General features: G+C 35.9%; 1 protein-coding gene across 1 annotated transcript; it reads left to right on the top strand.

Moving 5' to 3' along the window:
• Positions 1 to 1,192: 1,192 nt before the first annotated feature.
• Positions 1,193 to 10,346, top strand: LOC100373052 (kelch-like protein 24). The gene is made up of 6 exons (XM_002731584.4): positions 1,193 to 1,275; positions 3,737 to 4,718; positions 5,106 to 5,330; positions 6,871 to 7,163; positions 7,855 to 8,004; positions 8,673 to 10,346. The coding sequence occupies exons 2-6, from the start codon at positions 3,769 to 3,771 to the stop codon at positions 8,927 to 8,929; spliced, it is 1,875 nt and encodes a 624-aa protein (XP_002731630.1). The 5' UTR covers positions 1,193 to 1,275; positions 3,737 to 3,768; the 3' UTR covers positions 8,930 to 10,346.
• Positions 10,347 to 12,374: the final 2,028 nt, after the last annotated feature.

The following is a 12,374-nucleotide window of genomic DNA, read 5'->3' as shown; positions in this document are numbered from 1 at the left end:
AAGGAATAGTATTACCGGTATATAACAAAGGGCAAGGTCACCAGAGTTCAACTATGTTTGACGAGTTGAATGTGAAATATAGGGAAAAAAAAGGTATATTAGCTGCATTTTATTTTCACTTAATCATTTCTTCAGTGAAAATAGAAGATTAATTGCAAGCGAAAATAAAGTATTTTACAGTATGTGGTACTGTGCTGATTGTGTGTCGATTTTTATGGCCTGCATGAACCAATTATACCCGTGTAACTTGTTCTAAAACAATTGATCAAGACTTGCTCGTGAAATAATGTTCATTTGTCCAAAATGAGCAAAGAAATTATAGAAAAAAAATGTTGACAATTTGGTGTTGAAAGGCATCAATTTTCCTTGGGGGGGGGGGGGTAACTCATTGATCTGCTTTAAGTGTGTGATTGCACTGAAATAGGAGAAAATCAACGAATAATGATTGGGCTTCCCTCAAGTCAGGTGTGTACTTTGATTTATTGTTTGGAGGTGGCGCCACCTTGTTTCCATTTGACCAGTAAACAATGGCCTGTTGTATATATTGAAACGACCTAAATACATCACAAACGCCCTAACCGATCTACAAACAATCCAACTGTGACTCAAACCACTCAAAAATCAATCAATCAATCACATGATCCCATAAGTATTTATTCACAAATCAGTTACTTTGGCCGTGGATCAAGCGTTAATTATTCTATAAGCTTAGTGAGGGCGCTGCTTGTAAGCCCAGTCTTACTATAAATATGAAAAATCATGAAAATGAGGATGTTAAAAATGACAAAAAATAGTGCTAATTCCAGTGAACACTCAACAATTTTTTCATCATGTTAACAAACGTCATTAACAAACGTAAGTCGTGTAATTGTTTTAAAAATGTATTTTTTACTAAGAATGTTGTTTGGCGTGAATGTTGTATTGATATCATCATAATATTTTGATATTATTAATATTTTTTAGTGCAGTACTTTTTTATTGATTTAATTCGTCGTTTTACTAATTAAATTTTGTATTGTTTGCGGGTCGATTGGGTTGTTTTGGCTATTTTGTTTTGTTTGAGTCGATTCAATATTTTGTACTATAATAATAATACGTATGATGAGTATTGCAGAGATGCCTGTAAACAATGTAAATTATATCGCTGATCGTTGAGGGCGTTGCGTGTCAAAGGTTGTGAGCAACAGCAACACGACTGTTGACACGAAGATTCATGGCCGCCGATCGACTTGTGAGTCAAGTTTTCCTATTTCTGTCTTATTATGTTTGACTAAGGTAAGTTGCGCTTCACCTACATTCTATATAGAGTAAACGTGCGTTAGTTACTGTATTAACGCAATTATATGTGGATCTTGATGTAGGCAAGCATTCCCGTCAAATTCGTGAGTGCCATTGGCGTATTCATCACACGACAGAGCCGGGGAGCTGACCGGGGACCTGACGGTCTATATTGTGTGACTGGTTGCTGAAGTCTCGAATTCCGTCAAATATTTTGAAGGCCCAGGCGATTAAAAACAATGTATAGTCTGTTGAGGGTCTATGTGTAATATAAGCATATGATACACCAATAAATTCGTTCATCCACGCTGTGAAACTACGACAACCTTATTCTCGGCGCAACAAAGACATATTGCCTTCATCTTTATAAATACTTATAATAATTTCAATAAATCAAACTAAAACGAAAGGTTTCTATTGGCTGATTAAATAACATTTGAAATTTTTGAACATTTGAAAGTCGATGCGCGCTGTGCTCTTTGATTAGCTGGTTTGATTCAACTGCAATTGAAATTTATAAATATTTATAATATAAAGATGAAGGGAATGACTTTGTTGCTTGTTTCTGTTAGATCTATAATCACAATTCAAATCTATAATGTGGATTATTTGGAATTACGCCATTGCTTGTATCGGGACCTGATCTCTCCATTCCATAATAGATATTAAAGCGCGGTAGTCGTCGCGCTGCGCATGTTTGACATTTGTGTTGATAAACATTGATTCTCCCACAATTCAATGCGCTTTTCAAATGGAAATCACAAGTATGGGGTTTGACCTGGGCGCGACTTGCACTGATTACCGCCGGTGACTTCTTCGATACCTTCCAATCACATGAAAATTACCTTATTAAAGCTTGGAAACGTGTCTGTTCGTACTCGTTGATCTGCGCAACAGTCAAAGTCGCCATCTTTGTTTATATGAGACCCATATATCTCGCACATGCGCAGCACGACGACTACCACGCTTTAAAGCGCGGCTAGACTTCAGCAAAAGAAACAGATATCGTTAGTTCATTGTGTCCCAGACAACAAACTACTGTAAAATAACTATGATTTACCATTTCAGGCATATTCAGTGGGTTTTAAATTTCACTGATTTACCATTTCAGGCATATTCATTCACAGTTTTATCATTTACATAATGTGTTCTATGCTAAATTTCACATATTCACTGGGTTTTAATTTAGCGCATTTTCCAGTCAGCGAAATAAGCAAAATAAAAACCCAGTGAATAATTGCTGTAACTCCTTCACAGTATTAGTTGTCTTAGTATTACTACTGTTGTACATACCGTTCAAACCAATGCAGCGTGTTAGTGAGCAAATTTGCTAGAGACTTCACATTGTCCAAGTGTCCAGTAATATGACTGTGGCATTGACAATGTTCACTAGTGCATCAATAATTACATACCAGAAAATTGTCTTTGAGATATGAACTACATATGTTATCTCTTTCACAGATATGCCAGCTCCCAGGGCAGGCTGAAAACTTATTGTGTCTCTCTCCTTTTGAGAGTTGTTTACCCACCGAGTGTTACCTAACTTTACTATGAGACTTATTTGCACTGTATGTATGGGGAAATCAGTTTGTAGAAATGTCAGAATAATAAGATATATAGCAAAAAATAAAATATTACTTTTATTGTATAACAAAAAACCCAAATATGGCATACTGTTCATTATAAACAATATTTAAAAGGCTATAGTGGTTTAAATTACCCCTTAACATAATGGAATCTTTCTTGATGTGCCCGACTTTGATGGAAAGAACTTACATATAGGGTGTTATAATTTAATGCTTGTCTGAAAGCAACATTGCTTTAACTGATTGGAACGCACTGCTATGTCGCTCAAACGTTATATGCGGTGGTAGTAATCTTGGATATTTAACAATTGCATGATAGACAAAAAAAAAATTTGAAATTGACTTGGTGTTCATTGGAGTTGTAATATGATGTGTACACCTGTTTTGAGTCTGGGGTGATAAGACCGCGATCTTACCTACTGCAATCAAAACGAATGTGATTGCACGTGTATCTGTTTCTGAGTTGTTTTTTTGTTGTTAAAATACACAAGATTAGAAATCAATTGAAATACATCTACATATGAAACCATGCTACCTAAAGGGCAGTCGTCATTGCGCTGCACATGTGCGACATTTGTGTTGATAAACATTGATTTTCCCATAATCCAATGCGTGTTTCCAATGAAATCACAAGTATGAGTTTTGACCTAGGCGTCTTTTGTACTAATTATCTTCGGCGACGCTTCCAAATCCCCCCCCCCCAAACCTAATTAAACCTCTCAGTTTGTACTAGTTGGTGTGTGCGACAGTCCAAATTGCACAGTCCATATTTTGTGCATGCTTGGCACAAAGACTACCACCCTTTAATAAAATGTGTTGTTTAGTTATCTAACCTTGTGTACTGCCATATTGTATCTTGTTGCCTTCATCAGGTGTTGAGAAAAAGACTAGTTGTGAAGTAACCATGGCAACAGGAGGCTGCGATATTAACAAAGCTGGACAGAGTGATACTGATGATGTTGAAGATGAAGTCACTTATGAACATCATGACACGAACTTTCCGTCGGAGTTAGTAACACTTTTAAATAACATGAGGCTCACGAATGACCTGACCGATATGATCCTAGTTGTTGGTGACCGTGAATTTCCTTGTCACCGAGCGGTGCTTGCGGCGAGTAGCCCGTACTTCAGAGCGATGTTCTCATCTGACTTACGAGAGCGGCATGAGGAACGTGTCACTTTGTACAATGTGCAAGCAGACTGCATGGAACTTTTACTAGATTTTTCCTACACGGGAAAAATTGTTTTTACGTCCAGGAATGCACAAGATGTTCTTGAAACGGCTGACTTTTTACAGCACAAGAAAGTAGTACACGCTTGTAGCGATTTTTTAAAATCTCAGTTAGACGTTTCAAACTGCTTGGGTATACACCAACTCGCTGAGCGGCACATGTGTATCGGGTTAGTGGAAGCCGCCAACCTATTCATACTGAACAACTTTTCGCGAATAACCAATCAAGAAGAATTTTTCGAACTTTCTGCTGATACCTTGGTCGGGTACACGTCGAAAGATGAATTATATGTACGAAGCGAGGAGGACGTGTACAAGGTGATCATGCAGTGGGTGATGGCAGACGTTGTGGAAAGACTGCCGCAGCTTTGCAGGGTTATGAGGAATGTTCGTATGCCTCTACTGAGTGACGAGTTTTTCAAGAATCGAGTACAAGATGAAATTGAATCGTTACTCCGTAAATCTGAGGAGTGTATGGAATTGTTGGCAGAATGCCAGGAATGCAGGAGAGGAACGCGAGAAGGTCCGAGTGAATGGAGCCGACCTAGACCTTCCACAGGGATTGTGAACGTGATGGTTGTTGTTGGTGGTGCTCGGGAATCACAGCGGAATAATAAACAAAGGTACAAACAATCTCAACACATTTAATATTTTTTATTATTTTTTTTTAAGAGCTTCCCATTCTAGTATTATTAAATACAGTTAGAGATATATAATGAATTTCCTGAATGGTATTTTTATATGAAATATTTTTGAATGTTTCAATTTCGAATAACGGTTGAAAAGGTCAGTCACTGATTAGTTTACAGTATCCATAAAACAAATACATGTAAAAACAAAAATTGAAAATATGTTTTAAAAAAGAATATAAAAAATAAAACTAGGATGTTATTTTCTCGCTTTGAAGGTTATAGCTGACAGTTTACGACTTCATATCTATGCAAATATTTTCAGAAAATTGTGTTGACTTAGTCATATTTATTCATTTTATTGTTATATTTACTTTTCAGCTTAAATATGTATTGCTATGAGCCTAAACAACAGTTTTGGAGTAACCTCTGTGATTTACCGTACTCTCTTGCCAATGTGGCTATGTACAGTGTACTGGCTTATAGGAATGACATCTTTGTTACCGGGGGATACGATGGCCATCGAGGCGGTCCCATAGCACAGGTGTGGATTTACAGGACAACTGAGGGATCATGGGATGGATGCAAATCTTTGAAGAAAGCCAGGTATGTATAGACCCTTGACTCTGCAGGACGGCGTCTTTCTACACCGATCTGATGCATATCGCGCAAGTTGTGCCGGGAGTTTGTTTGAAACATCGAACGTTTCAAAGTCAATCGTCCGTTGGCACGTATTTTACGGACATATTAAATCGTTTGAGGGGCCTGTTTACTAAATCATGATAAATAAAAGGCATGGAATGATAAAGTTTATGCATCTAGTGTCTGGTTCGGAAGACGTTTCACGCGTGATTTTATCGCGTTTAAGGACGTTCTATTTTTGAAACTGGAAATTATGCAAGTACTTTCGAACTTCAAACACAAATTTGATTATCGTTATTATGTGTTAGTTTCTGTTGTTTGAAAGATTGAATTATGTATGACATTAATATTCCACTCCCTAAACAATATTTCACTAAAATACAAGGTTAAAAAGCAACTTAAATTGTAAAAAGAAATATCAAGTTCTGTGTATAAACACTAGTGTAAAGAGGCAGCGGAGAGCTATTTTAGCCAAAATTGGCTAGTAAGGCATCATATGACACAGGTCTGTGACGACACAATGATGTATAGGCCTTATGCATGACCCCAAAGGTCACACATCCTGGCACTTATTCATGACCCCAAAGGTCACACATCCTGGCACTTATTCATGACCCCAAATGTCACACATCCTGGCACTTATTCATGACCCCAAAGGTCACACATCCTGGCACTTATTCATGACCCTAAAAGTCACACATCCTTGCATTTATGAATGACCTTTCTTGAATTTTCAATTTATTCCTCAATTTGTGTCATACTACATTGTTTTCGAACTGCAACTTGTAGCAAAATGAGCATTCTATTCAGAGCTGCGATTGTTCTACCCACGGTTACTCCACTAAATAAATGCTGTTTACAGTTGTCCACGAGAATTCATGTGGATCTTAAATAAAATCAAAAACTTCTGTAATTATGGTAGTCTGGCACAATCACTTAAACTTTTGCATTTTAATAACAGAGCATTTGTGAAAACAAAATTCCACAAATTTATGAAGTTTCGCAGTCTCACAAAATTCCTACTCAAAACATTAATAATGGATTACAGGGTGAATTTTTTATATAAAGTCTGTTATAAAGAGTAGCATCGGTTTAAAATGTTAACTTCTTACATCTAACAGTGTTCTTCCCTGGTATCTTTGAACATGTTGGTTGGTTGCTATGCTGAAACTTTTAAGAAAACAGTAGATGTATCGTAATTATTATGCTGATGATGGCTATTGTTACAAATTAATGTCCTTATTATTGTTCCATTGTTATGTATCCGCAATGCCTTTAAAAATCTGAGCGAGTTCAAGAACATTATCTAGGCATAGACCATAATGCAATTCCAGATTACAGTGCATCATGGGATAGTTGTATCAAGTTGCACATGCAGACATGCTTTGTGATTGATGAAGTTGTGTTTGATTCAGTCTAAACTATGCTATAATTTACTATGATTTGCGATATGGTCTATGTGCTTTATTTTGCTGGCACTTCAACATTTTCTCATTTTACGCAGGTACCAGCATGCTTCAACAACCCTTGATGGAAAGATATTTGTGGTTGGCGGATATGACGGTCAACATTCCCTGCCAGACGTGGAATACTACAGTACTGAAAGCAACAGATGGACACTGATTCAACCAATGAGAGAAGCTGTTTCATGCCCATCAGTGACAGCGTTTCATAGAAGCCTTTTTGTGATTGGTGGAGTGCAAGACAACAGTACGCTTTGTTGTCCATTCACTCAGTGTTACAATGTAGATACCAGGTTGTGGTCTACGATATCAACTTTGAAAATCGATAAGAAAGGTGAGGACTGTTTCATTCTTCTAGAATCTATGGTCTGTTTCATTATAAAAGGGGAGTATTTGGGACAGTTTCATTCATACAAGGGGGACTTTGGGGCTGTTCCATTCTTGCAAAGGAGGAGAATATGGGACTGTTCCTTTATTACAAGGGGAACTTTTGGGCTGTTCCACAAAAGAAGATAATTTGGGACTTGTCCATTCTTACAAAGGAGGGGGAGGGGGGATTTGTAGCTGTTCCATTCCTGCAAAGGGAGAGATTATGGGATTATTCCATTTTTATAAGGGGGACACTTTTATTCCATTCTAATAAAAGAAGAAAACTGGGAACTTGTCCATTCTTACAAGTTTCATTCTGGCAAAAAGAGAGAATATGAGACTTCCACTCTTACAATGGGAGAGAATTAAGGGCCTTTCCATTCTTATTCTGTTCTTACAACGGGCTCCCACATTCTTGCAGGGGGCATTCATCTAATTTATGGTGCCAAAGTCATAATCAATCACATACATATTTTACATGTACTGTATTTACTAGTAGTAAATGACAGAGGTGTGTCAGTGGTCAAAATAAGTCATATTTTAATGATCCAGTATTTGCTCTCCCAGTGTAGAGCAATTATGGTATTGTACAATATGCTATATCGAAATGTGAAATTGATAATATTAATCAATGATTTGGTCTACCTTGTTGCTAGGATACCAGAGTGTTTTACTGAATGACATGATATATGTAGTTGGTGGTTCATCTCGAAAGACGTACGTGTATGATCCTAATGCTGATAAAGCATTGGAAGTTGCCATGACGAAAGAGATGCATCTGTGTCCTGGAGCAGTAGCAATTGATGGTGAGAGACCCACCCCCTCCCTTCCACAAGGATGTGCCCCTCCCTTGAGCCAGGAATCAATATGATTTATAAGAACTTCCAGCTCAGGGATTTTGCCAAATTCTGGAGTTGGCAGCTCAATTTCAAAAATACTGTAGAATACTTTATTTTCGCTTGGAATTTATTTTTGCTATTTTCGCTGAAGGATGATTCCATGATAATAAAATCCAGCCAATATACTTTTTTTCCTATATTTGACATTAAACTCATCAAAAATCAGTGAAAATAAATCCCATACAAATCACCCAAAAAGCCTTTTCAGCGAAAATTAATTCCAGCGAAAATAAAGTATTCCACAGTAGAAGGCCAAAATGTGACACTTTCCTATTGATTGCAAGTCTTAAGAATACAAAGTAGCAACACACCTCTGCAGACCTCCCCAATAATGTCCAGCATTAATGGTTGGTTTTATATTATTAGATATGCAAATATATTCAAATGCAACGTTCTGAGGATCAGTAAAATCCTAACCATAGTAAAGTCAAATAGTTGTTGGCCAGATGAAACATAGCAAACAAGGAATTCCCTCTAATCATGCGTTTCTTTGTTATTTGACAAGGGTTTATCACTGATATGTTGATCTACGTAGCACAAAACAACTTTACTGACCTCCGAACATTTGCTTTCAGGAAAAATATTTCTCACTGGCGGTGATTCCGTGTCTGACAAATCTTCCAAGACTGTTGAATGCTATCATCCGGAATCTGATGAATGGATCGTCACCAATCCGTCGTTACCGATTCCATTGTACTGGCATGGATGCGTTACTATTATGAAAAATATCAAAGACTTAGAGAAAATGACTCCTCAAACAGCTTTGCATTCTCACCCTATCTTCCTGTACAGAGGGTATGGGGAAGCTGACCCCACTTATGATCCAAGGTAGAGGTCATAGGTCATCACTATATCAACACGCTGTTATGTCTTCTTCCATTCATCTTCTACATTACCCAGTCTTGTGACTTTCAGATAAAATATATTACCATGGTTTTCTGTGTTGTTGTTCTTTATTCTTGGCCCTTACAGTGCAAGTAAACCATATTAATTAAAATGTACTTTGCCTGGCAACAACTGTACTTTAATGTGCTGTCATGGGGTCATCCAGGTCACGTAAGGGCTAAAAGTCAAATGGTTTGCTCAGTAACATCAAAGATTTATATGATATGTGTTTGTAACTTTCATATAACCATATATGGTGATATGCATTGAAGATATCCTGAGAAGCTAACTCTCACGGTTTGTGGCTAATGACGGCTAAGTAAATTTCTAATATTTTTTTGAATCTAACATTTTGGTTTTTGACAAAATGTACAAATGACCAAAAAAGACCTCTAGCAATTCAATAAAATGAAACGTCTCAAATTGAAAATAAGTTTTTGATTTTCGTTGTTCATTTCAAAATCCTATTGTTGAAAACTAAATGTTACCACCGCAGGTATAACTTTGAAAATCATAACTAAAATCTAAATTGTGATTACATACTGCAAATTCATAAATTGAAATTACGTCACAAACCGGAATGTTAGATTTCAAAAAATATTAGAAATTTACTTGGCCGTCGTTAGCCATGTTCGAAAGAGATCTAAATTGTAGTTCTAACCGATAGTGTCACAGAATGTAGTGGGTGCTTCGAAATGTTTGATTGTGTAAACTGAAATGAGCGAGTCAAAAATGGTCTGAGATGAACACGAATTTGCATTAGGATTTCTAGAAATGCAGGGATTGTGATCATATCGCAATTCCAGTGAATTTTTCAATTTACATGAGATCTTCATTGCATATCACATCCTAGCAAACGCTAATCTTATATATCATTGGTAATATTTATTAAAGCGGAAGAGTTGTCATCTGTGCATGCGTCAGATAGCGTGTCATTGTTTACAGACAAGCATCTACCCATGAGTCTTTGCGTTTTGAGCTTGTGTTGTTATCGTCGCTTGGGACTCAATTCCTGTGTGTGCGCAGGTGACGACCCTCCCGCTTTAATCTTATAAATTATTGGTACCGGGGGTAATATTTATTAAACTTTTTTCACTGCATGATTTTAGTGTCAAATTTCCCTTCACAAGCATGTAACAGTATTTCCTTGTTTGTATATAATCAAGGTTAAATGTTTTTAAATGTTGCATATCATTTTTTTTTTCAAAGATTTATAATTTATTTCTGGGAAATTTGAAATTATTTTTAAAATATAGATTCTTATCTGCTTATATCAGAGATTGGATATGAAATATGAATTGACTGATATTGTATTAATTACCTAATTTGCAGAATTAATAAATTTTCAGCTTTTGATATTTTAAGTAGTAAGCATTACATTTCAATGAAACTTGGTACATAGATACTCAGTCTATGCAGAAACTGATTGTTTTGGGATAAATATTTGTGCATATTAATCACCTAATTTGCATAATTAGTTAATTTTCAGCTTTTCCATGGATATCTCAAGTACTAATCATCACATTTCAATGAAACTTAGTACATAGATCTTCTAGGACTATGCAGAGACCTGATTAGTTTCAGGGTAAATAATTGTGCATATTAATCACCTAATTTGCATAATTAACCAATTTTCAACTTTCACACTGATATCTCAAGTACTAATCATCACATTCAAATGAAACGTTGTACATGGATGCTGTAGGACAATAGACAGACCTAATTAATTGTGGGTTAAAATCTGTACATATTAATTACCTAACCAATTTTAAGCTATCACACTGATATCTAAAGTACAAATTATTCCATTTCAATGAAACTTAGTACAAATATGCTCTAGGACAATGTACAAACCTGATTAGTTTGGTGTTAAAATCTGTGAAGCACACAACGGGGGTCTTTTGGTGCGTGCGTGTGTGCGTGCGTGTGTGCGTGCGTGTGTGTGCGCGCGCGCGCGCGCGCGTCTTCACCACTTATATCTCATGAACCATATGTTAGTTTTTATGAAACTTGATGCATAGACACTTTGGGCTAATGTGCAGATTTGATCAGGTTTTGGTTTAAATCTGTGCATACTAATTGCCTAATTTGCATAATGATTAGTCAATTTTCGGCTTTTTCACTATCTGAAGTATTAATTATGACATTGCAATTAAACTTTGCACATAGATGTCATAGGACAATTCACAGACCTGGTTAATATTCATGCATATTAATTACATAATTTGTATAATTAGTATTTTTTTTGCTTTTCAGCAAGTACTAATTTCAAGTACTAATTATTAGATTTCAATGAAACTTGGTACATAGATGCTCCAGGACAGGCATTATTAGTTTGGGGTAAAAATCTTTGCATATTAATCACCTAATTTGCACATTAATTAGCCAACTTTAAGCATGTTCACTTGTTTCTCATCTACCATTCAACAGATTTCAATGAAACATGGTACATAGATGCTCTGGAGTAACCCTGATTAGTTTTGGGTTGAAATAAAGGTTTTAAATTAGACAATGTACAAACCTGATTAGTTTGGGGTTAAAATCTGTTGATATTAATTCCCTAATTAGCATTATAATTCATAATTTTGTGGTTTTAATCACATTTCAATAAAACTTGGTACATAGATGATTTGTTACACTGTGCAGACCTCATTAGTTTTACACTCAAATCTGTTTATATTAATTTTCTGATTTGCATAATTAGTTTTCAGCTTTTCCATCAATATCTCGAGTACAAGTAATTTCGAATTATTTTTATTGTGTCTCTAATACTCTCAGCACATGAGAGTTCTTTCTAAGCTTTCTTTGATTAAATGCTGTATTTGCTCTAATAGAAGCATGTGTGCTAACTTCATGCCTCTAATATCTTCAGCACACAGGAGTTCTAGGATTTCTTAGATTATTTTTAATAAAAAACCTGTGTCATTAGTGTCAATTTGTAACACTGAAAACGTTGCAAATAACGTTATATATCTCAAATTGTAGGCTATATAAATATAAATGTTTATATTGTGAATGATGGGGTACTTTTTGTTTTCAATTATTTAACAAATCTGGGTTTTAAAAAATGGCAAAAAATGCATTTTCTTATTAACATTGTGCTCTAATTGTTCTAAAAACAGCGATTTTTGAAAATTATTAGGACTGCAACACACAGAAGAATGTTACTTCATGGTGCTATGAAATAATAACTTCATGATTTTACATTATACACCAAAGAAAACTGTCATGCCATTTATGACCAACTTTCTTTAAAATTATGAGTAGGCTTCTACCTTACCAGGTAATACATTACTTATTTAAAATGGCGGTAGTTGTAGTGCCACACATGGGCGAGATATACATGTATGGGCCTCATATATACAAAGATGGCGACTTCAACTGTAGCGCAG

This window comes from Saccoglossus kowalevskii, chromosome 18 (assembly GCF_978046115.1).
Source record: "Saccoglossus kowalevskii chromosome 18, keSacKowa6.1, whole genome shotgun sequence".
In the NCBI taxonomy this organism is placed as follows: domain Eukaryota; kingdom Metazoa; phylum Hemichordata; class Enteropneusta; family Harrimaniidae; genus Saccoglossus; species Saccoglossus kowalevskii.
Note: the sequence above shows the minus strand (reverse complement) of the source record. Positions and strands in the feature narration are given on the sequence as shown.

Excerpts from the sequence above, each read along its gene's own strand:
- LOC100373052 (XM_002731584.4), top strand. The coding sequence starts at position 3,769 with ATGGCAACAGGAGGCTGCGATATTAACAAAGCTGGACAGAGTGATACT. Across the intron at positions 4,719-5,105 it reads CAGCGGAATAATAAACAAAG|CTTAAATATGTATTGCTATG; the intron begins GTACAAACAATC and ends TTTACTTTTCAG. Across the intron at positions 7,164-7,854 it reads TTTGAAAATCGATAAGAAAG|GATACCAGAGTGTTTTACTG; the intron begins GTGAGGACTGTT and ends CCTTGTTGCTAG.